At 38.9% G+C, this 25,669-nt stretch overlaps 2 protein-coding genes and 1 long non-coding RNA gene across 5 annotated transcripts; 1 reads left to right on the forward strand and 2 right to left on the reverse strand.

Moving 5' to 3' along the window:
- Nucleotides 1-319: 319 nt before the first annotated feature.
- LOC137250314 (cell division cycle 5-related protein-like) lies at nt 320-6,845 on the reverse strand. 2 transcript variants are annotated; one of them, XM_067782894.1, is made up of 5 exons: nt 6,753-6,771; nt 6,103-6,151; nt 5,834-6,041; nt 1,608-1,992; nt 320-1,548 (listed from the first exon to the last, which is right to left on the reverse strand). In XM_067782894.1, the coding sequence occupies exons 2-4, from the start codon at nt 6,145-6,147 to the stop codon at nt 1,868-1,870; spliced, it is 378 nt and encodes a 125-aa protein (XP_067638995.1). In that variant the 5' UTR covers nt 6,148-6,151; nt 6,753-6,771; the 3' UTR covers nt 320-1,548; nt 1,608-1,867. The 2 variants fall into 2 exon arrangements, with proteins under 2 accessions (XP_067638995.1, XP_067638996.1); XM_067782895.1 differs by having other exon boundaries at nt 321-1,548; nt 6,103-6,845.
- Nucleotides 6,846-10,911: 4,066 nt separating this feature from the next.
- On the forward strand, nt 10,912-25,172 carry LOC137250316 (uncharacterized). The gene is made up of 5 exons (XR_010952900.1): nt 10,912-11,063; nt 12,150-13,331; nt 20,576-20,793; nt 20,866-21,095; nt 23,577-25,172. It is a non-coding gene; the product is annotated as an uncharacterized lncRNA (long non-coding RNA).
- On the reverse strand, nt 12,516-19,880 carry LOC137250315 (uncharacterized). Of its 2 annotated transcripts, XM_067782898.1 has the most exons (5): nt 14,216-19,880; nt 13,972-14,158; nt 13,851-13,917; nt 13,143-13,242; nt 12,516-13,071 (listed from the first exon to the last, which is right to left on the reverse strand). In XM_067782898.1, exons 1-5 carry the CDS (start codon nt 14,535-14,537, stop codon nt 13,064-13,066), a joined length of 684 nt encoding a protein of 227 aa, XP_067638999.1. In that variant the 5' UTR covers nt 14,538-19,880; the 3' UTR covers nt 12,516-13,063. The 2 variants fall into 2 exon arrangements, with proteins under 2 accessions (XP_067638999.1, XP_067638998.1); XM_067782897.1 differs by having other exon boundaries at nt 12,516-13,242.
- Nucleotides 25,173-25,669: the final 497 nt, after the last annotated feature.

Genomic DNA, 25,669 nt, shown 5'->3' on the forward strand with positions numbered 1-25,669 from the left:
TTTTGCATGGGTGGATTAGGTTTTTTGACCAAATTTTCCGTTTCGTTTCTATTAATGTGATCGTGCATTCCGCTCCCACCTATAGGATGTGAGCATAGTACTGTGCTGCTCACACACGTCACAATGCTCGTCAAATGGCGGTCATTTTTCCGTCATTTCACTCTACATTTTCGAGTCATTTGACAATGAATTTTACTGCGGTTTTACCATTTATATAACCGCCATATAACGTGAATTTTACCTGCAGATTTACTTTACCTGGAGCAGCCAGCCATATGAATAAAATATGAACCAAAAAAATTTAATTTTCAATATTTATTATTTTCAATATTATTATATATGTACATGAAATTGGAACTTATATTAATCCAGTTCATATAAAACAGAAGAACTTTAATAATAAGTAAACTCGCTTAATTGGTTTTTGTTTTCCAATTGAAATCTCTTCTAAGCGAGCAAAAAAATAATATTAAGCTTTAGAAAAAACTCTTTTAAGCTTTAGAAAAAAATCCAATTATTTGAATCAATTTAAATCTACAACTTAAAGCTAATTAGAAATTCAGGTTAGATTTACTCTTTTCTTTTCAGATCAAGAATATTCAAAGGTGTCGTGGAATCCCATTGCTGTCGTAATTGATGAACTTAAAAATGTACGACTAGTAATTGAGTCAGACTTATTATTGTTCTAAATCTAATCATTCAAGCAATAATTCTGCAACCCATAGCAGGAGTATTGATTGGTTTCAAATCTAATTCCAACAGCAATCGTATCACGACATCCCTTATTATATATGCACATGAAATTGTAACTTAAATTAATACAGTTCATATAAAGAAAAGTAAGTATTTTAATAATAAATAAACTCGCTTAATTGGTTTTCGTTTTCCAATTGAAATCTTTTCTAAGCGAGCAGAAAATAATTTTAAGCTTTAGAAAAACTCCAATTATTTGAATAATCTACAACTTAAAGCTTAGTAGAAATTCAAATTAGGTTAACTCTTTTTTCAGATCAAGAATATTCAAAGGTGTCGTGGAATCCGATTGCTGTCGTAATTGATCAACTTAAAAATGTACGACTTGTAATTAAGTCAGACTTATTATTGTTCTAAATCTAATTATTCAAGCAATAATTCTACAACCCTTAGCAGGAGTATTGATTGGTTTCAAATTTAATTCCGACAGCAATCGTATCACATCCCTTATTATATATGTACGTGATATTGCAACTTAAATTAATACTGTCGATATAAAGAAAAGTAAATACTTTAATAATAAATAAACTCTCTTAATTGGTTTTTGTTTTCCAATTGAAATCTTTTCCTGTGCAAGCACATCGCTAACCTGTGTTGGCAAAAGATATGATTATACTGTGTTCGATAGATAGTCGGACGAGCCGCTACTCGGCGAAGTAGAGATGACCGTTGTGTCGGTGGCAACTGTTACAACAGCAGTTTCTAACTTTACACCATCCGTACATTGTGATGAATACTTCACTGCCTTTTCCAATTGCTTGGCGCCAGCAATTTTTGCTGTTTGTAAAGCTTTAGCTGTAATGCAAATATATAGATGGGTTAAAGTGGTTTTCGTATGTTATTCAACAACTCACCCTATACCATCATCACAGCCTCCTCATCGATTTTGAATATGTGTACTATTTCAGTATTCAGACCCAGTTCGTTTGGTGCAATATTTTCGATTTGAAGAATATGTATACTATCCGTTAGGCAGAAAATTAGGTTCAATCGATTCATTCATATACTGTGGGTATTTGAGCCGTAGACGCAATGGCAGATATTTTGATTCTTTTTGAAGTGTAACATTTGTAAACAGTTGGGTTTCTCTGCTGTCACCATCACCACTAGAGAGCTATTGAAGAAACGCTCGACCAAGATAATATGTGAGATTTACACGCATAGATTTCTTCCACCTTTTCACAGTTATTGATGGAGAAAATGCGAAAGCCATATTTACCATCCAATACCGAAATAGAACTGTAGAGGAAGAAACATTTTATAAAATTTAATAAAATCAGAAAATGATAGTTGTGCTAAAATGGGGTAACGTATTGTATGTTAAAGTATAGCGAAGTCTCAGCGGCTTTGTCCTGGTGAAAATTGAGTTTGAATAGGTTTTATTCTTCATTCTTAGAAACATGTACGAAGGTACCTGGTAAGATATTAAAAATCCTCAACGCTTTTTTTTGCTATAACTTAAAAAACTCATATTCAAACTTCTGCTTATCTTCTACATATCAATAGCTACCTTTACCACCAGGAGTCACTATTGCTTCTACGCCTATGCTATTGTTTCCTACATCGATGAGCTTTGTAATAAAATAAACAGCTATCTCCCCAATCTCTCCAGTTTTGTCGCCTCGCGAAACCTGATATTTTCACCAACCAAATCATCGGTGACCTTATTTAAAACATGACCGCGCCAAATGTCGACCATATGGCATTACCCTACCGACTGTCTTACACCCTAAAATTTTGGGGTGTGACTTTCGATCAGGATCTGCATCTTGGAGAGTATGCACTAGCAATTGTAACGAAAATCGTCGTTGGTGTGAGGGCTTAGCCGATCTCCATAGCGCCCGACTATGAGGAGGAGCTGTTTAGGACTGGCATCTACGCCGTTTCGCCTCATTGGAGGGCGGCGGGATGTCGGTGACCAAGAACTGCCAACCCCCTAATCCAGGGTGTTATGCGGACCGTGCCTGTTGGACGATTTGTAGCCAGGGGATAAATTCGGCTGTATTTGAACGGAGCCTTCCCGATACCGGACCACCTCGGGAAGTATTGATGGCCTTACCACAGTAAGGGGCGCTGCTGTGGCTGACGGTTCTTTCCCCGTATATAATACTGGACCGCTGAGCCCGCCTTGTCGGGCTGGTGGTCGTACGACCAAGGTGAACGACTCATTACCTAATTTTCATAAGGACGATGATAAGAAGAGGACTGAGCCGCAAGCCAAGGACGACAAATACGCATTAAGCGATGCGTCGGGCTCGGGGAGCGAGAGTAGTGCTAATACAATGAACTCCGTATTGGAGAAGCACACAAATGAAAAAGGAGTAGAAGAGTGGAGAAGGGTACGGAGCAAAGAGCTCTCTCGAAGTACCGTGCAGTACTAAGAATTGTACAACGCTTGGGAGCAGTGGTGGACCCAACATAAGAGGAGATCGAGCGCTTGGCATGGGCTCATGAGGCGGTAGAAATAGGTCGAAGGCAGTTCAAAAGGTTTTCTGCGAGAAACCCTCGGTTCTGCAATCGGTATGAGGAGGAAGAAGCGTCGAATGGCAGAATGAAAAGGCAACGTTCGGCGGAAGGCGACAAGCGTGCTTTCAAGAGGCAAAAAGGGCCCAGTCCCAGAGCCGCGACGCAGGGCAGTCCCATAGACAAGACAAGTAGGCCCAAAGCTGTAAGACAGATGGGCCCCAATAGCGAGGTAGCAACTACCTCGAAGGCTGCGAGTCAGAGGGAAGTTCCAACTATGGAAGTAGGAGATAAGCCAAAGGGAGATAACGCTAAGAATCCAACTCTCTCGGAGGTGCTAGATGGAGCTAAGACTCCGGCTTTCTCGGAGGTGCCAAAGGGAAATAACACTAAGACGCCGGCTTTTCGCGAGAAGATGAGTGATGTGGCAAAGCAGTCACTGACTGTGGCTCTGGTTGATGTAGCAGTCCTTTCGAACAGATGACTAGTGAAAGGTGGAGATCTGTAGAAAAGGAGCTTATTAGCTTAATGCTTAAGATGATGCGGGAATAACCAAGTAAGCTCCTTCCAACCTTTGATTGGGGGGATGGTATAATGGTATGAAGATGATAGCGTGCGACAACATCGCGAGCTTGCGGTGGCTGGAGGAAGTGGTTCCAAACCTCTAAAGGCAGGGCACGAACGCGCGTTTTGAGATGGTGGATAAAGCGCAAATCCCCAAGGTACCAAAAGTTAAGGTATGGATACCATGCGTGATGAAGTCTGAGGATACACTGCGATTTTTGCAGAATCAGAATCCGAACATACCGACACAGAATTGGAAGGTACTTACTGTATCTCGGCCTACGGAGGAAGGTCAGTTATACATCTTCCAAATAAACAAGCAGGCGGAGTATATATTGTACGCTCAGCTTGGAAAAATGTTCTTAGGTACAGGCAAAATTTATATGCGACTCAGGAAAAGAAGTCGCGGGTATTAAAGTCCTAACACGCTGGACGTGGGCAAAGTCGAAAAGGACCTCAAAAGCCTAAGGGAAAAAAGACAGGTGGAGGTAGCCCACGTCACCCCGAAGGTGCTGCGAGTCCTACAGATAAACCTCCAACACAGTAAAGTGGCGTCGAGCGAACTCCTCCTCCTAACGCGCTGATCCAGGAGCCGTGGCTTCCATCGGGAGGAAAGGTTTCTGGACTGAGCGCGCGCGGATTTGGCGTTTACTATGCGCAAACGGAAGGACGGGTGCGAGCTGTAGTAATGGTAAGGAAACAGCTGCATTCATATATGCTGCCTAATTACACTACTGAGGATCTCGTAGTGGTGGTGAAATCGCCGGGCTCAGATGGTACATGTCCGGCCATGCAACAAGTTTCAAGTAGGGCGGTCGTGGGATGGCTTAAAATAATATTCGATGGGTGCATAAACTGAATCATGTACCGCACTCTTGGAGAACTGCTCGTGTAGCTTTCCTACCAAAGGCGGGGAAGATCGGTCACGTGTATCCCAAAGATTATAGACCCAATAGCATAAGATCATTTCTGCTCAAAACCTTTGAGAGGCTGATAGATGTGTACATAAAGTCCAACGTGGATGAAAAGCTGCTCTCCACAACACAACAGGCGTACACCAAAGGCAAGTCAGTAGACACCGCATTGCATAGGGTGGTAATAAGCATAGAAAAAGCCCTGGAATATAAGGAATATGCTCTAGAAGTCTTCTTAAGCATTGCCGGGGCTTTCTAAATGGGCGATTATTGATGGTCTTAATTACGTTAAAGTACATCCAGCCTTACCCAGATGGATCGACTGCATGTTAAACTGCAGTAAGATTACATCGCAATGGGGATTGTACGCGGCCATGAAATTAGTGGACAGGGGCACTCCGCAGGGAGGGGTGCTATCACCTCTGCTGTGGACGCTGGTCATTATCCAACTGCTTAGGGGATTCTACGAGGGACCAGAAAAACTTACGGTTTACGCAGATGACGTTGCATATGGTCTTGTTTACAAAGAGGTACAAGGTCCCTAATTGGACCAGGCCTAAGTTAGGAGGGGCGACTCTACGGGAGAAACCTTGCACAAAATATCTAGGAATGATGCTAGACAGTAAGCTGTCATGGCAGCTCAATGTGGAGGAGAGGGTAAGGAAGGCTTCAACGGCACTTTATGCATGTAAAAGAATGCAAAAGAACCGGCATATACGATCAGAAGGAACTCGATGACGATGCCTCAAAACTAACAACCAAAAGCAATAATTATCATTTCACTGACACAAATTTTATAGTTTTTTTTTCGGGATTTGGACACAATGTTGTTGTTGTTTTTGTAGCGATAAGGTTGCTCCCCGAAGGCTTTGGGGAGTGTTATCGATGTGATGGTCCTTTAGCCGGATACAGATCCGGTACGCTCCGGTAACACAGCACCATTAAAGTGCTAGCCCGACCATCTCGGGAACGATTTATGTGACCACATTAAACCTTCAGGCCATCCCTCCCTATAGCATCATGTAACGAAGCTCAGTTTCTTCCAAAAATTGTTCAACACTGCCACGTAAAATCAATGTACTTGTTCTAATGCAACCTTTAAATAATTATAAACTATAAAAATGAAATTAATGCCAAACCTTGGAAAATGTTGAAACGTTCACCACCAACAAAATGCAAAAACATTTCATCCTCCTCCCGTGACCATTCTGTCTTCTTTACGCTAGGATCAAGCCATTCGTACCAGCGTGCCTTACATTGCTTGGCAGATTTGCGGTGCAGCAGTGATGCAATACGTGACCACTGGTTTTTGCCATATTTCATTACAGCTGCTTTGAGGATTTCATCCTGAAAGTTATCAATTTAGTTAATAAACGGCCAAGAGTAACCAGTCGCGTCAAATGCTTACCTCAGTGTTTCTCCACACACCACCTTTTATCATAATTCGCGGCATGGTGCTATATAATTGTGAATTCGGGAAAATTTTAGAATAGCACCCCTCGAGTTCGGGGTAAAACTTGGTATCAAATGAAAGAGGGAGTTCTCGCGATCACAAATATATATATTTTATAGTGCGCAAACTTATAATTTAAAAGTTATTTGTTGTTAAAGTTTCCAAATTTAGCAAATTTCTATAGCACTTTAAATTACAATTTACACATCTTTCAAAACCTTAATCCACATACATTTCTATATAAATTGGCAACGATAAACTTAAATTGCATTTTTGTTTATTTCACATTTCATTTTTGCATTGTTTTCACTTATTATAAATGTTTTTATTAAATCAATCGCGCTTTTGTAGCAACATGCACATATATATATATATATACATATATTTTATTGATGACATTACAAAGCTGTGCTGCCACATATATATACGTATACACATATAAAATTTGTATAGAAATTTGCAAACTTTAACACCAAATAACTTTTAAATTATAAGTTTGCGCACTTTAAAATATATATATATATGTGATCTGGAGAACTCCCTCTTAATTTTAAATCTTTCCGGAGATATTCCATTTAAAACTCAAAATTGAAAAATTTTTCGACCACCAAATGTTTTGTTGTCTCTGCTGAATTAGAAATGGCGGATTTTTTTGCACGCAAAAATGACGTATTTTGCTATCCCTATCAAAATAATAGGTGCGAGAGAGCACGATACATTGTGGGAAAGCTAAATTTGTCAACATGCTATTTCATTTGGATAATTTTTCATTCCAAATCGTCACCCCTGTCAAAAATTCGTGTGTCTGTGTACGTTTTTGGTCACACGATTTTTGCAGGGTATGGCGGCGCATAGGGCCCCCTATCTTCAGCGAGTGATAGAAAGAGATACAGAATTAGACCGCGATAGTCAATTACAAATCAGGTGATCCAATCACTTTAGAATTTTGACGTCTATGCAGAATATATCACACTTAGTTTCATTCACAATGGTATGGATCAATTATTCGGTTGGCCCATCTCGTCAGCTGATTATTTTTTTTCGATTACACTGGCGTAGGGACCCTCTAAAGGGCCAATTAATGGTGACTTATAACCACAAAACCATAACCAGATAACCAGGCTGAGCCAACCTACCTTATGGAAATCAATGTAATCGATTAATGGTGCCATACCATAATGCTAACACCCACAAATCAGCAGAGCTGTAAAAAGATTGTATCAATTGAGTGTGCGTTCTCTCAGCATTCTTTTAATTTGTGATTTTTTGGTTGCATATTATAAATTCCCATTCCTGAATGGCTTAATATACTTTAACTCAAATCTAAAGTATGAGTGTTATTGAATGGTAAAATATAATTAAATATAGAGTGTGAATGTCGGAGCAGTTCCCACTGTTGTTGTTGTTGTTGTTGTAGCAATGCTCGCCCCACCTAATAGCCGCGACCGATCACAAATTGTCATCAATATCCTCTAACGGGAGTCCAAGGAAACTTGCCGTTTCAACAGGGGTGGACCATAAGGAAAGGGGTGTTAGAGGCGTTGGTTCCACATTACAATTAAAGAGATGGTTGGTGTCATGTGGGGACACATTGCAAGCAGGGCATACATTTTGTATGTCGGGGTTGATTCTGGATAGGTAAGAGTTTAACCTGTTACAGTATCCAGAACGAAGTTGAGCAAGAGTGACACGCGTTTCCCTGGGGAGTATGCGTTCCTCTTCTGCGAGTTCTGGATATTTTTCTTCAAGTACTGGATTCACCGGGCAATTCCCGACATAAAGGTCCGACGCCTGTCTATGGAGTTCACCAAGGACCTGCTTGTGTTTTTCCGCTTCATACGGCTGGGTTCTCAGGTGCCGTATTTCCTCAAAATGCTTACGGAGATGACTCCTTAGGCCCCTAGGCGGTGCTGGTTCGTCAATCAGATGTCTGTTGGGATGCCCAGGTTTCTGGGTATTCAACAGAAACTGTTTGGTCAGCATCTCATTTCTCTCCCTGATGGGGAGTATTCTCGCCTCATTATGCAGATGGTGTTCTGGGGACATAAGAAGACAGCCCGTGGCGATTCTGAGAGCAGTATTTTGGCAGGCCTGTAGTTTCTTCCAGTGGGTGGTTTTTAGGCTTGGCGACCATATGGGTGACGCGTAGCACGTAATCGGCTGGCTAATTGCTTTGTATGTGGTCAAGAGCGTTTCTTTATCTTTTCCCCAGGTACTGCCAGCAAGGGATTTGAGGATTTTATTACGGCTCTGAATTCTTGGAACAATTGCGGTTGCGTGCGCACCAAAATGTAGATCCTGATCAAACGTCACACCCAAGATTTTGGGGTGTAGGACAGTCGGTAGCGTAGTGCCATCGACGTGGATGTTCAATATGGTCGACATTTGGGGCGTCCATGTTGTAAATAAGGTCGCGGAAGATTTAGTCGGTGACAATGACAGGTTTCGCGAGGCGAAAAAACTGGAGAGATCAGGGAGATAGCCGTTTATTTTATTGCATAGCTCATCGATCTTTGGGTCTGGGCCTGTGGCCATTATTGTGCAGTCATCGGCGTAGGAAACGATTGTGACTCCTTCCGGTGGTGAAGGTAGCTTAGATATGTAGAAATTAAACAAAAGCAGGGATAGGACACCACCCTGTGGCACCCCTTGTTTAATTCTCCTTTGTTTTGATGTTTCGTTTCTGAATTGCACCGATGCCTGCCGACCACCCAGATAATTTGCGGTCCACCTTTTAAGACATAGGGGAAGGGTAGACCCTTCCAGGTCTTCCAGTAACGAGCCATGGTTGACCGTATCAAAAGCTTTTGATAGGTCTAACGCTACGAGTACTGTTCTATGGTGGGGATATTGATTCAGACCGCAATTTATCTGGGTGCTAATGACATTTAGCGCGGAGGTAGTGCTATGGAGTTTTCTGAAGCCATGCTGATGAGGGGCTAGCTGCAAATGTGCTTGGAAATGAGGGAGCAAAATAGCTTCAAGCGTCTTTGCCACTGGCGATAGGAGAGATATCGGACGATATGACTCACCTACGTTAGCTGGTTTCCCAGGCTTTAGTAGCGGGACCACCTTGGCCATTTTCCATTTCTCGGGTATGACAAAGGTGGAAAGAGACAGGTTGAAGACATGCGCTAAATATTTGAAACCCACTTTCCCTAGGTTTTTAAGCATCGGCATGGCTATGCCGTCTGGGCCCACTGCTTTGGATGGTTTAGCGCGACCAATGGCGTCCTCAACTTCTCTAGCGGTGATGGTAATTGGTGACGCGCTGAGTTTGTGTTTATGTGCACGTCTATTGGCTCTCCGTCTATCTTTGTCGACCGTAGGATGCATTATATATTGTCGGCAGAAAGCGCTCGCGCATTTTTTCGCATCCGACAGCACCTTATCGCCAAAGGCGATGGAAACTTTGTCTTTGAGCCGTTCCCACTCTTTATTGAATGTAAACTTGAAATGAATGCACACTTTTTTACCATTCAGTACTAATTTTCTTATATCAGAGTTGATATTTTTATACTTCAGTAGCTATCATGGTTCAATTATGTACAGGTTGGCTCATCTCATCAGCTGATTTTATTTATGTCATTGCATGGTCGAAGGGATTGTAAAAAGGAGATGGCAAACTCAAAATGAAACCAACACATTGGCAACATTTTACTTACACATACAAAAACTGCTAAGTTTTATGTTTCCATTCCATACCATTCGCACCAACACCAATACACAGATTTTGACAATTTGAACAGACATATTTTGTTGCTTTACAGATGAGCCAACCTGTATATAGTTGAGCCATGGTAGCTATACAGGTATGTTAAAGGAATGCTTTCTTTAAAAGGTTATAAATCTATGTGATGAAATATGTAATTTTTTGACCGAAACGGCGTATGTTCCGTTTAGCGTCCCATCATGTTCGTTTCCATGAACATGTGTGTATTTTTGACAGTTCATGTACGCTGTGCCATTGTGGTGAGACGATGGCATAGATGAATGAATTTGCAACTCTTTGTTTCGAGAGAGCGCTGTCAAAATGCACATTTTTTATAACATTTGTCAATGATGCCACTCCAAACAAAAATGAATAGATCTGAAAATGGGGATTTTTGACATACATTTCGGCGATTATAGTTTCAATCATTTAATAAAATGATAGTCGTAAAATATTTATTTCCTTAAAGTTATTTTACAATAATACGACTAGTTAGAGTTAAATATAAACAAATCTAAGTAAAATTTATATTTCGATTAAATTAATTAGTCAAATATTGTAACGCATTTAACTCGTAGTGAAAACCATATATTCTTTTGAAATTTTAGTAAATCGGACCTATGATATAATAGTTAACATTATTTAATGGATAAGGCTTATCCTACATGTCTGGCGCTCCAGGTTCTGTGATCAAAATGGACTGGTTGCATCGGGAGTTCATATTTACAAAACTTATTTTTAGTGATAACTTTTGAATGGGAAATAATATTTACAATCCGCCTTCGAACTAATAATACTTACTCTAAAAGAAGTATTTTTATCCTTTTTCCCATAATTTTTGAACGCTATTCTACAGTTGTAGGTCAAACTAAAGTTTACCAAAATTTTTGGCACGTTTTTCGTTTTGGCTGGCACATTTTTTGTTCTGGCAACCGCTTCAGCTGGCGCGAGGGATTTATCTGTGATTGTTGCCAGCAACAACTAGAAGATAAATCCCTCGTGAGAGCGAAAATATGAGAGCGTAAGCAAAAGATTCGTATCAATCTAATCTATGACGATGGTTCCTGTACTAAGCAAAATATGTATTTGTATAAAAGATACTCAATTTTGTAAATGTTGATTGAGGTATCACAATGAAAACCATTTAATTATGATAAAAAAGAGAAAATCGCCCGAAATTTAAACACGTCATCAAATATTTCAGGTAAGTGTAGGGGTATATAATATTAAAGTTGTTATAACGCTTCTAAAAAATTAACAAAGTTTAGAATATATCAACAGCAAAACCATATTAAAAAGAATTAACTTTCATTAAGAGAAGCTTTACAAAATTTTCGTCAGAAAGGGATCCACGGCGATGGATCTCTCTACTGATGCTGATGAGGGCAAAGGAGTATTAAATTTCATAAAGCACTTTTTCAGCTCTGGATACTTATAAAGCAATCCTTTATTAGTGCTGGGATCTGCAATATAATTGGAATATTCATTTTCGGCTTTATTGATTATCAAACTTTCGGATGCAACAGCTTCATCTATGATTTTTGGAAAACCTTAAAATATATAATGTGATATATGATTAAACTAAAATTTTAATTACTTCTGTTTACAAAATCGAAAAATTGTGGTCTATTGTTTAAGGAACTAGTTGCGACAATTTCATTTCGGCACTCCATCGAAAGAATACTTCTGACCCTCTCGCTCAATTCTGAAACCTTTGCGTCTCCATATATAGGATCCAGTTCATGTACCCATTGGAGCTTTACGTCTGGGCATAAAGCTAATGCAGTTATGGCTTCATCAACGTCTTCTTGAAGTGCAAATAAGTTTTTAAAGCGCTCTCTGATAGCCTCGATCAAGGGTGACACAATTTGCCAAAAATATGTTAGTTTATCTGTTGTAATTAAGTTGTTGTACTTTGTACAAATGGTGGCAAAAAAAAGTTGCTGAAAACAATATAAAACAAAATTCGTATATTGGATACGTTATTGAAGTACACCAAACAATATTACTTGTGCGTAAATGTGCACAACATACGTGAATAAGCTACCAATTTTTGTACCATCAGGCTCTTGATAAATTGTTCCCTCAGGGCGAGCGACAGTCGCTCTTCAGATAAATAACCCCTAAACTCCCAAAAAAAAAAACATTATCACGTGCATACGAACCTTTTTCAAAATTTCAAAATATTTAGTGAACAGGATTTCGTTTCCGCCAATATCAAATTTTGCAGCAAATATTGTCTCCGAGAAAACTGAATTTTCGTTATTTACTTATATTTCTTTTTATTTAGCTTCAGGGAAGATTTAATGACAACATTGAACATAGGAATTTTAATGGCTGGCCCTGAAGTAATGAAGAGTCATTGTGTTCGTCACAAAGCACCAAGGTACCGTGTAAGCCCTTACCTCCTTGAGAGAAATCAAAAAGGGAGGTTTGAGACGGATTTTGAGAACTTGCGACACTCACCTACCCTTTTTAATGAGAATTTCCGGATGAGTCCACAAACGTGTTTTGTATATTTGTAATTTTTTTTTTGGATTTTATGATTGAAAAAATGTGAAGGAATGAAGAAAAATTTGATTTTCAATGAGAAGTTAAGTTTTAACAAATATAAAATTCATCATTTAGCCAACAAAGGTAGTATGAAAAGATTAAGAACGTTGATTGAAAAATGATTTTAAATTTTTGATCACAGAAGGTAGACAAATTAAATTCAAAAATTATTCCAAATTGTCATTGAAAAACTGTTTTCAGTTATTGATCAATAAAAGTAAGTAAGTTTTATTATTCTTTTTGTTCATTTTTATAAAATCTTAAAATTTATTCATCAAAGTTATTCAAAAACGATTTAAAAAAGTGATCGAAAAATGATTTTCAGTTGTTGATTATTAAAAGTAATCTTATATTATCATTTATTTTGTTGAACTGTATGAAAGCTCAGAATTTTTTTTTCGATAGAAGTATTCAAATTGTATTGAAAAGAAGAAACATTCAAAAATTATCATCAAAATGCTGGACAATGATAAATAAAAACATAAAAATTAAATCAGTAATAATATGCGTATTTCAATAAATTAAATCATTCTATTTATATAGTAGAAAGAAAGTAAGTTCATTCACTTTTGGGACGATCTATGTCCTTGCTGGGCTATCTTCTCCAATAATGTGTTCATGAAGTCACAGCACGCTTCGTCAGCTACCGGCCTAGGAAGCTGTTTAAGAAGATATTCAAAACCTGTAAAGACCTGCTTGAAAGGCGATTCAGACTCGGTTTGTTCCCTACCCTTTATGAGATCTTGTTGTTGTTGCAAAAGGCTGTCAAACTTCTTCCATACCTCTTCGCTTTGTGATTGGCGTGCTGGGCGTGAAGTCGATGTTGGAACCTGTGTGAAAGATAAATGTGAAAGGAGATTGCAATGCATTTTGCTACAAGTCAATAGAAATGTGCTGGATAATGAGAGCAAATCCAAAGGTGAAACTCTTACTTAGTGTAAGCAAACGGTTGTTGTTGTTGTAGCGATAAGGTTGCTCCTGAAGGCTTTGGGGAGTGTTATCGATGTGATGGTCCTTTGCCGGATACAGATCCGGTACGCTCCGGTAACGCAGCTCCATTAAGGTGATAGCCCAACCATCTCGGGACCGATTTATAGGGGCCAATTAAATCTTCAGGCCCACGAGGAGCTTGGGGTCGTCAGAGCCTCGTGTGTTACTGAAACAGGATTCGCCACGGATAGGTGAGGTTGACAATTGGGTTTGGAGAAACTATATATTGCGCTGGCAACCTGCAAGGGTTGCGCTACACAACTCCTTGAATCTGGTATTTTAGTCGCCTCTTACGTCAGGCATACCTACCGCGGGCACATTCATATGTTATAGAATGGCCTGTGGGGGATAAACTAGAGGCCGCCACCACTCATAATTGAACGTATAGTTTTCTTTGGATTTTTTGGATTCCCTCAACAAAAACATATTGTACTAAACATAAACTTACATAATCATATTGGGTACTAGGGGCATCAGGTGTTCCGGCTTCGGCATCAGTGGATGACGTAAACGTTCTGGAAATTAACATAATTAAATATGTATATAAATTTAAAATTCATATTGCTTACTTTCTTTTTTGCGAAACATTTGGCAAAAACGACATTTCAGCAGCGAACTCCCAATCTACGCTTTCGCTTACTGATGGTTCACTTAGCGGTTCTCCCCCCTCACTACCGCTTTTAGCTTTCCGAGCCACCTTTTCCCTATATATGTAGCTCTCCCTCAAACTGATCCAAGCTGCTTTGCATTCTTCACCTACAAATTTTAATCGTGTGTTAATGGATATTACCTAAAAAAGCTGTATTCACTTACCAGGCTTTGATAGAACGATACCAATATGCTCCCAAGACTGCTCCACCGCGTTTTTGTTGGAATGTAAGGGGTCGCCGATATTCCAGATACGTGATCTAGCCTTTACCTCCTCAATCAGACTTAACTTTTCTTCTGAAGAAAAGCTAAATGCACGCTTTTGGCGCTTTTGCTGGCTGGGGCGTATATTTTCCATTTTTAAATGTTTTAGTATTAAAATATTCAAATGAAGCAATAATATATTTGAACGTCCTGCAGTAACTGTCACTTTTCTTGAAGAAATAAATGCAAAGTAATTTTTTTCTTGCCAAAACAGAGTTGTCATGGCGTCTGTTTCTTAAAAAAACTTTAGAAAATTTATGAAATTACTTTAGAACTGCGTACTGCGTAAGAAATTTAGCCAAATGAAATTTTTCTTGAGCTTTTCTTATCTCTCATTTTATATGGATTTTTTACTTTTCTTTTGAACTGCGTACAGCCCTTATTAAATTTTTAGAATAATTTTAATAAAAATGCTTTTTCAATTAACTTCTTGGTGCTTTATTACCAATTAAATAACGAAAAAACTGGTCATCACTGTCCATAACTAAATATTTGTGTTGATATTTTGAAGTGGCTTTAATTAAAAACAACCATGTGAAATTTGAGCGGGTTTTGTGCTTGTACGATATTTTTCATAATTGATTGGTACTAGAAAAGGTTGTGTACACTCAGCAAAGGCTGCATTCATTTGAATGCTTATTCTGTATTGAAAAATTGTTGTGTTTCATTCAATTACTTCATTCTTTCTTCGAAGAGTTCAAGAGTGCATTCTTTTTTTCCCACTACTGAATGAAGTATGGGTTGACTTTTAAGCCACATTCCCTCACAAGGAATGAAAGAATGAAGAAAGAGCATTCTTAAATCAATGATTTAAAATTTCAAATGATTGTACACTTTTACAGCTCTGCAAATCAGACACACAAGATTGCGCATTGTGCATGTAAACAAAAGATCAGCTGTTTTTTATGGGCAATTTTTACGTCATTTTCCTTTAGCTCTTATTTTTTTCTTTCTTTCATTCGCTTAAGCAGTCAAGTGTGACGTAGATGCGCAGAACGAAGCAATTTTGAACTCGTGAATGCGCAATTTCTGTGGGTGATTTGTGGCTAACGCCATAACCATACCATAGCCAACCAATTGGTTTTTGGTTTCTCGCCATATCCATAACTTAAAAATATTTGAGTTGGTACATTTAATAACTTTTTGTAGATTTTATTCATTGCCTTGGATACGTTATGACTGATACTTATTTTTTGCGGAATATGTTTGTATTTTTTTGCGTTTTCTTCATTTCTATGAAATTTTCACGATTTTTGGGTTAAGGCACCATTAATCGATCACATGTGAGATGGTTATGGATATGGGCATGGTTACGACTATGACGTTAGGGTTAAGGAAGTTTAATTGGCCCTTAAAGCAGATGCAATGTAGGGATTCCAGGGGTTGATAAGCGCAATACAAAGCTTTATATCTTTAAAGCTTCCTCAACCCATTTGTCAACCTCACCTACGAAAGGGGAATCCTGTTACAAATATGAATATATCATACACATATTTAGCAGGAGAGGCTCTGGAGACCCCAAGTTAATCAGGGAACTAGGGCATGGGGGCAGAATGGCCTCGAAGGTTTAATGTGATATTAATCGTTCCCGAGATGGTTGGGCTAGTACCTTAATGGTGCTCGTCACCGGAACTTTATCGCTACAACCACAACAACATGTTCAAGATTGCTATTTTTTCGGGTTTTGACAGGATGTTCAATATGGCGGCGCATAGGGTCGGCTATGTTCAGCGGGTGATAAAAAGAGATGCAGGATAAATCCACGATAGTCACTTTAAGTCAGGTGATCGGTTCTATTTGTAATTTTGATGTCGAAGATATCACACTTGTCTTATCCACAACGGTCCTTTTCCTTAAAATTTAAGGATAATTATTTTATTTGGGAACTCGCCGTTCAGAGAACAAATTTTTTACCACTCAACTGACAGAAACTTGTTTTCAACGTATCAACAAAAATTGAATCTAATTTAGCGCATTATTTTCACACAGTACACAAGAACTACAAAGTCTTGTTTTCGCTCCATTCCATTTGCCCAGCACCAACACGCAGATTTTGACAAACTGAACACAGGTATGTTGTTGTTGTAGAGCTGAGCCATAAGCAAATGAGTAAAGGGTAATTGTTTACTTTAGCTCACAACTGCTAAAACCCGACCAAAAATATCGGGACAGGTGTCAAAAGACGCGTTTTGATCCCAGGACAACGAATCCGTCAAAAGTTATTTCCAAAAAACCGAAAAATGGCCCCGGAGCGCTCCGAAACCGGGGGTGGCATTCATAGTATTTTTGCGCAGAACACCTTTTTGCATTGGCGGCCTTCGGCCGCGCTTATAAAAAATTACCCTGGGTGGGTCCAACACCGGTTTGGAGACCAAAACTATATCTGCGCAAAACACTTTTACCCACAGTTTTTCTTGTGGGCACTACAAAATCATCAAAACAACAACAACCACATGAAAATTTTCAATTTTGTTTGCAAATATCTCCGAAACGAAACAAAATTTTGAATTTCCGCCTTCGGATTCGAGATCCTGGGTGCAAAGCGCGTCTTTTGACACCTCTCCTGATATTTTTGGACGAGTTTTAGCAGTTGTCAGCTAAAGTAAACAATTACCGAATAAAGATTGCGCATTCCGGAATTGTTGTATTTGTAATCGAATTTGAAAAAAAAAGTTTGATGACGTAGCGCTTTTGAAATGTTTCTATTTATTACATTTTTTCTCATATTTCGCTACCAGTGTTCGGAGTATTTAAAACTGTTACCTTAAATTTTCGGAGTATAACTTTTCTTCCTTTTTGAAAGCGGGCTAACAACTAATATCAAATTGATTTGGTGGCTTGGCAAACACAATCGTTTTTGACATGAAATGTTTCTCAGCAAAAAAGTTATCTGCCTTGTCAGATGCACATGGAGTCGGCCTAAAACGTGTAGGATGACCAATTAATGCTCCTATTAGCATACCACATTCTGGAAGAAAAGTGGGCTCTATCTCCCCGGATATTTATCGCGAAAAAACAGTATTATTATTTTTTTCGGTTTACCATACATATTTCATGTTCTTTTAATGACAGATGATTTCAAGACCGGAGCAGATTTCTGTAGAAACGATAATGGCGATCTGGTAACTGACGTACAGAGTGTGGGGGAAGACGAACCCAATACCCCGATCGCCGATGATGAAAAACACGGTCCGGCATCCAACTATGGCGAAGTGAGAATGACAATATCACGGCTAAAAAATCACAAGGTGCCAAGTAATGACGGAATACCCGCCGGGCTGTTCAAACATGGACGCAAAGAGTTGGTATAAAATAAAGAAGCAAAACAAGTGGGTCTTGCAGTAATGTGGACAAGACGAAGTACTTGCTCTCATCGTGGTCTTTGTAGCCACGTCATTGTTGACGGATATAAATTCGAGACTGTGAAGGATTTCGTCTATTTGGGAAGCAGCATTAAAAGCAAAAACAATTTCAGCCTAGAAATCAAACGGACAATAACTCTTGCCAACAAGTGCTTCTTTAGGCAATTGAAAAGTAAAGTCCTCTCTCGACGAACAAAATTCTCGCTCTACAAGTCGCTCATCATACCTGGCTCGGAATCATGGAAGGTGTCGAGAAAAGATGAGATAGCTCTTGGAGTATTAAAAAGAAAAGTTCTCCGGAAGATTTATAGTCCTATCCGTGATGTCGAGGGCGACCTTCACTGAGTTGGGAGAGACCGTTGGAGGAAGATTTGACCTCGCTTGGGGCTCCCAATTGGCGACTGTTATCGCAAAACAGGGTTAGCTGACCTCACTGACTCAACGTACTTATTTTTTATATAAAACTTCAAGAAGTCCTGTATGTTGAATTTTGGCAGGATTTGCAGATCGCGCCCGGATACATTATGCAACTCTAGACTTGAGATTTGCATCAGGTGAGCGAGGCTGTTTGTAGTTTTGACGTTTATCGCTTAGTTGACACACTTGTATAGGTACACTATGGACAGCAGGCATGCTTAACCTACGAACCGATATCATTTCGTTACGATAATTAACGTTAATAAACGAAACAAAGTAATTCCGTTTCGTTTATTAACGTTAAGAACGTCAAATTAACGAAATGATTTTGCTTCGTTTTCTGCCATATCAAAACGAAATCAAATCGTTTATGTTGATTTATTAATTTCAAACTATGCTGGCAAAGCTGATTGATGGCGGAGTCATTAAAGGTGAAAGCATTAGCCAAGCTGATTGCAACTTTTCTCACGAATTTTGACAGTACGAACATTTCTCAGAGTATTTTTGACATTACCACTAACGAATTACACAAACAAATTATATGGAGTTTGTGTGTGTATGTCCGCTCGCTGTTACCACTTTACGGCTTCACCATGGCTATAGCATCGCCAGCACAATTCAAACATAAAGTATCACGTTTTGTTAACGTTTTTAACGTTAACGAAAGCTTTTCGTTTCGGTTAAAAACGAGATACAATTTATCTTCCCTACAAGACGGAGGTAACTAGTTCACCCACACATTCAAAGCTTTTTTCGCTTTCCACTAACATATCGACGTTTCATGCTGTCATCGAAATGACACTTCATTAATTATTCCGGGAAACTTTGAAATGGAGAAAAAATAGCATTGTTTACAACGAAAAATATCTTGTGCTTTTAGTTGTTACATGTGACGGAAATTAAAAATTTTGTTGCACAGAACACCTTTTTGCGTTGGCGGCCTTCGCCCAAAATAATATTAAGTTAATTTTAGTTGTGAAATGTGACGGAAATTAAAAATTTTGTTGCAGAGACCATCTTTGCGTTGGCGGCCTTCGCCCAAAATAATATTAAGGGTCATTGTGAATGATGACAAAGTGTGATCTCTTCTGCATAAACGTCAAAATTCCAAAGTGATTGGATCACCTGATTCGTATTTGACTATCGCTGTCTCATTCTGTATCTCTTTCTATCACCCGCTGAAGATAGGCGCCGCCATATTGAACAGCCTGTCAAAACGCTGAAAAGTAGCCATATTGAACAGCCTGTCAGGCAGTTGACAGATAAGAGATCACACTTTGTCATCATTCACACGTTACCATATTAAGTTGTATAGAATCGATGGGATGGCCTAGAAGGTTTCATGTCATACTAAATCGCTCCCGATATGGTAGGGCTAGTAATTTTAATGGTTCCCGGAACCTACCCGATCTGCATCCGGCAAAGGACCAACAAAGTCGATACGGGGAGTGTCGTTATCGCTACAACAACAACAACATTCACCCCTATTATGAACTCATACGATACACGATAAACGCTTGCAATCTGTTCTACCGTATTATGAAATAAATTCTAGCGTGTGAAACCCGATCGTTAGCGTTTATCGTGGTATTGCCATACGCTAACTATCGCATAAGCTGTTCAATTTTCTCCGCTAGCTATCGTTGATAAATTTTTCCACGATACGTTGGGAACTATTTAAATAAAAGGTTATGTTTTGGTTTTATTGGTCTGTAAATAATTAATTATTATATTAATTTGTTGTCTTCAGAAATATGCAAAGTGCATTGATGGCCTGATGCGTTAAAACGTCAAGCCTTTAATGTGTGGATCGCTGATGATAAACCGTCATGGGTTTTAAAATAGTCGGCTATACGGTCTATGAACTTTGTTTTTTCTAATTTACTCGTTTTCTATTTATAATTATTGAATATAATATAAGTTGTAAAATATACATTTTACAAAAATTATAAAGTTGGTCTTAAAGACAACAAATTAATATAATAATTTAAATAAAAGTAAATATAAAATTACTACATAATCCAAAAGAGGCATCTCTCAATTGTCTTCTTTCTATGGCAACTATGCAAGTTTCGTCAATTTGTTCATTTGAGTTTATATAAAAGGTAACAGAGGTTGCATAAAACATTTTATTATTACAGCTTTTAAAAACTTTTGCCACTTTCACGTACAAGACAAATGAATTGTTAGTATTTACGTTTTGTTTTGCTATCTGTTCCGTATAGATTCACAAAAAATTGTAAACAAAACTCTGCTGTCATTCACAATAGCACATCTATCGGGCGTGTGGAAATCGCAATATGCAAGGCGAATTCACTAGATTCGCCTTGGCAATATGAAAGCTAATTTTTTACGATACGCTAGCAAGCGTTTATCGTCTATCGTATGAAAATTCATAATATGGGTGATTATTTACTTTCTGCTTTTCATTCATACATATGTACATTTTTAAATAATAAAAAAAAATGTTATATTATAATAGATAACATCTCCGCCGGAGTGCGATTCCGCTCAGAATATACCAAAACCACAGGAAACCTACAATTAAATGCAGATTCACGTGCCATTTGCCAATTATTTACCGCTAAACAAGGTACTTTACACAACCAACATGCTTTGGAATGCGGTACCAAACTGGTTGGATGTATTTCCCTAAAAAGGGGTGGAACTACGCATCTTGGTTTGCCAGTATTTGCTTCGGTAATTTATATTGATTTGTATTGATTAAAAATTGCAATAGTAGATAATGTAATGTGCATTAAAATTGAATAGGTAGCCGTAACAAAACAGGCAACTGATCCGCATGCAACTGTTATTTATTTGGTGCCACCGGGAGCTGCTGCTGATATCCTAGAAGCAATAGAAGCAGACATTTCTTTGATTCTTTGCATTACCAAAGGTGTGTCATAACATGATATGGTTCGCGTTAAGCACGCTCTCTTAAGGCAAAAAAATCGCGTCTAGTCAGGCCCGGTTGTCCAGCAATCATCGCACCAGAAAGGGTAAGTAAATTGTCTACCATATTAAATATATAAACAACATGTATGAATTTGTTAGTGATAATTTGTCATGCTTTTCTTGATAATCAACTAAAGAATGCAAATACGACAGAGTTCGAAGTTCATGTAAATACCAATTGATTTTTTTAATTAGCGTTTGGAGAGCCAAATACATATGCATGTATGTTAGAACTGCATAGAAGGGGAGGAATTAATTATTATCAGTAGATTTACAAGATTTTTGTCATTTTCCCTGCGTGGCAGTTGTCATTACATTGCGTTAGGAGAGGACATCAACACCTTATTACCCACAGCCAGTTAAAATTTTAGTAAATTTTGCTCTTTTCATCACTGTTTCAAAACGTGGAAAGTTATATATCGAGCATTCCATGGAGAATGGTATATTTTAGCAGAATTTCGCGTTTCGGTCATTATTAATATTCAATCCCTAGAAGGTTTAATGTAGTCATTATCAATAGTTCTGGAGATGGTGGGGCTAGTACCTCAATGGTGCTTCTTACGGGAACGTAGATAGATAGATTATTGAGGATTGCACAGTGACTTGCACATCTCCTTCACAGCACCTCATCCTAGTCGACTTCCATAGCAGTGTTCTTGGCTTGAGGGATTAAATGTGGGAATGCTCGGGTCATGTGAGCCCATAAACTTAGCCCTACGTCTTGAAATTGCGTCGCATTCTAGAAGGATATGGTCCGCCGTCTGCTGATCCATCACAAAATCGGCATGTGTTGTTCGATATTATACCCAGCTTTTATATGTGACTGTTCAGTCTACAGTGTCCTGTAAGAATAGCCGTTAGGATTCTTAGGTTATCTTTCGAGAGGCCTATTAATGCCCTATATCGAGTTGTGCTGTAACCCCCTAATAGTAACTTAGATTGACTCAGGCCTGGCATATTGCGCCAGTGTTCTTCTCTCTTTTCCCTCCCTTCTACTAATAGGAGCATTTATTGAGTGAGCCAACTGCCAGGAACTGCTCGGAATCGATGGGTCATGCAGTTGCTGCCTCTCTTTCCGGGTTGTCCGCCTGCTGTTGTTGTTGTAGCAGTGCTTCGCCCCATCCAATTGGTTCGACCGATCACAAATTGTCATCAATGTCCTCGAACGGGAGTCCAAGGAAACTTTCTGTTTCAACAGGGTTGGACCATAATGAGAGGATTGTTAGAGGCGTTGGTTCCACAATACAGTTAAAGAGATGGTTGGTGTCATTGTGGGGACACATAGCGAGCAGGACAATGTTTTGCATGTCGGGGTTGATTCTGGATAGGTAAGAGTTTAACCTGTTACGTTATCCAGCTCGATGTTGAGCTAGAGTGACTACTCGCGTTTCCCTAGGGAGTGTGCGTTCCTCCTGTTGTTGTTGTGGTTGTAGCGATAAGGTTGCTCCCCTAAGGCTTTGGGGAGTGTTATCGATGTGATGGTCCTTTGCCGGATACAGATCCGGTACGCTCCGGTACCATAGCACCATTAAGGTGCTAGCCCGACCATCTCGGGAACGATTTATGTGGCCACATTAAACCTTCATGCCATTCCCTCCCTCCCCACCCCCAAGTTCCATGAGGGGCTTGGGGTCGCCAGAGCCTCGTCTGTTAGTGAAACAGGATTCGCCGCGGATAGGTGAGGTTGACAATTGGGTTTGGAGAAGCTATATATTGCGCTGGCAACCCATTGAACGGGTTGCGCTACACAACTCCCTTAACCAATTTGGTATATTAATCGCCTCTTACGCAGGCATGCATACCGCGGGTATACTCTAAGCCCCCTAACCCGCTGGAGCCATGAGAAGCGTGAGTGACCTTGGGTGTCCCAAGGCAAGTTCCGTCGGGCCTGGTATTGTTGGGTGAGCGGCCAGGTAGCAGCGTGCAACAAATGCACCATTCAGGAGGATACCCCTGCTGAGCCCAGAAAATCTGGGAAAGTTGGATGTACTGGTCGGATGCAGCAAACGAGTATATTCTCTAATAGCATATGATCAACTTGGAGATAACCAAACGTTTATTTTCCTGTCCAACAGGGAACTGGTTCTAGACCATGCTGCTAAAGAAGGATAGGCGTAGTCACATCAATTCGTTCCCGGGTTACTCGGGGAAATCAGTTTTAGCAGTACTTTGCACTTCTCATACTGCACGTCCATACAAGAACTTCGGATAATGAATTAAACAGGTGTTGTTGTTGTTGAATTAAACAGTCATCTGCATTTGTTTGTTTTTGTAGCACGTCTAATTTCCTTCGTAACATCAATCAATTATCCCTTGTTATAATGTTGTGTTCTCTATGAATGTAACAGCTAAATATCTTCGGGTACCCCTGATTCTAGTTATCTGAAATCTCCTTGAGTCTCTTGTGCCTTTGGCCTCTCAGAAAAGAGCTAATTGTGGAGCCCTATTTATAGAACACTTTTCGGGTTAAATATATTAAGAACTTTAATCTATCCTTACTGATATTAGTTTCTTTCTCATCCTAGGTAATTTGATTTTGACGATGTGCGCATAGCAATACTCCAAATGTTCCAGCTGTAGCTGAAGGAAGAACATAAATTTGCTCAAATTATAAGAAAACTGCGACAACTATCCCCCCGCCTTTTTAGTACCACAGATAAGGCGCTAACAAGCATACTATGGGAAAGGGTCAAGACCAAAGGATCAATATCTCCTGTAAATCGACTTTCATAGCACGAATTGGGGCTTCCGGTATTATCCCTACAAAACTCATATGGCTCTGCAAACTGATGTTGAACAACACCACCAGCGCATGAAAAATTGGGCATCATCACTGAGCTTCGAAAGTTTCAGAAAGGGCACAGCTATTAAGACGTTATTGTACTTAATTAGCTTGTACATATCAATATACACATATGTAAAGTTCACTAGAGTAATAAGGGAATAATTTAAATTGTAAAAAACATTGTATATATGAATTATTTATAATTAAATATTGGCCCCTATTATGAGACAAATTCGATCTTCGACTGTAGTCGAAAGAGCTGATCGAACGAATTTTCATTCGGTATTATGACGCGCGTTGGATGAAGGCAAGCGTTATTGTAAATTTCGATAAATTCAAAAGTTCACAATAGCACATTTCCAATACTCTGTCAAATAAAATAAAATAAATAAACAAAAGCAGAACTAGTTATTAAATTCAAAAATTAAAGTATGACTACAACGGAATTGTGGTTTGATGATTCGTTAGATGAAGAGGAAAGCTTACTGGAGCTAGCCAGAAGTAGAAGACGGGTGAGATGCTTCAAATCCTTTGGAAATGAATTCCACCACGTAAGTGTAGCTTTCTAAATAAGTTGTTAAATTGTTGAAATTATAAGTTTTGTTTATAGATTTATTCAAAATTTCAGACTATCCAAAGAAGCGTTCATGGACTTGTTGTCCAGTACAGATGAACTGCTGCAGCAATGCACAAGAGCCAAGTATATTCCTAATATTTTTTAATTTTGGCAACAGTTCTCCGATTTTGTGCTCAGGGATCCTACCAACTGAGCATTGGAAACGAAAATGCACTGGGACTTGCCCAGCCGACTGTGTCTGTGGTACTATCAGAGGTGTTGAATGTCTTGGAAAATTTTATTTGTGAAAGATGGATAAAATTGAATTACGAGGAGGCTGAGCTGCATCAAGCAAAGTTGCATTTCTATAATGTGCAAGTTCCTTTGCTATATGGGGATTTTGTTCCATAATTGAAACTAGTCTTTCAAGCTGTTGTTTTGTACTCATGACCTTGGACCTATATAAAATTAATTCAAATAGTTTAAAATTACTACTAAGTAGTAAAAAAGTAGAACATAAATACAAAAAACTTACATTTTAAACAATTCTTTTTCTATTCGATACAGCATCGACAACAAATTTCTATTCGCTTGAAAATTAGATACACAACGAAAATTTCGACAGGGAGGAGTTGTCATAATACCAATTTCAAGTTCGATTTTCGATGTTCGATAGCCCGCGAAGATCGAATAATGCTCATAATAGGGGCCATTATCTGAACATAAGGGACGCGTTTCATTCATGGAAAAAGCGATTTGACAGAAGGTAACCGATACGGGTAACCGATAGGCCAGTTACCCGTGTTGTTGTTGTTGCATATGTTTTGGTTAGCGATAACGAAAACATAACTGATGAAGTAACTTAAAAATGTAAATAACATCGAGCAAGAAGGAATGTCGAAAACACAATAGGTAAGAGCGAGAAAGCGAGTCACACGTACACTATTTTGAGAGAGCGCATGCGTTACCTTTTTCACGACAGCAATGTAAAAGCAAAGAGGATAAATATAATAAGAGCCGTCACTCGTTATTTTTTTGGCATTTACTCGATGTAAACTGTGAAGTAGTCGCTACTTTTTTTTTGGGTGAGATGTTTATAAATGTCTTCTATACATTTTCCTGGGGTATTTGTGTTTATTTTTACGACTGTATTTAATTAATTATTTAATTCTCTTTCCAAAAGCACGTTTGCATAAAGTAACAACACCGCATGGATAAATGGAAGGCAATTCAAAAGTGTCCCTCATAAAACAAAAGTAGCGACTACCTCACAGTTT

The sequence above is a fragment of the Eurosta solidaginis genome, chromosome 4 (assembly GCF_040869045.1).
Source record: "Eurosta solidaginis isolate ZX-2024a chromosome 4, ASM4086904v1, whole genome shotgun sequence".
NCBI classification, from domain to species: domain Eukaryota; kingdom Metazoa; phylum Arthropoda; class Insecta; order Diptera; family Tephritidae; genus Eurosta; species Eurosta solidaginis.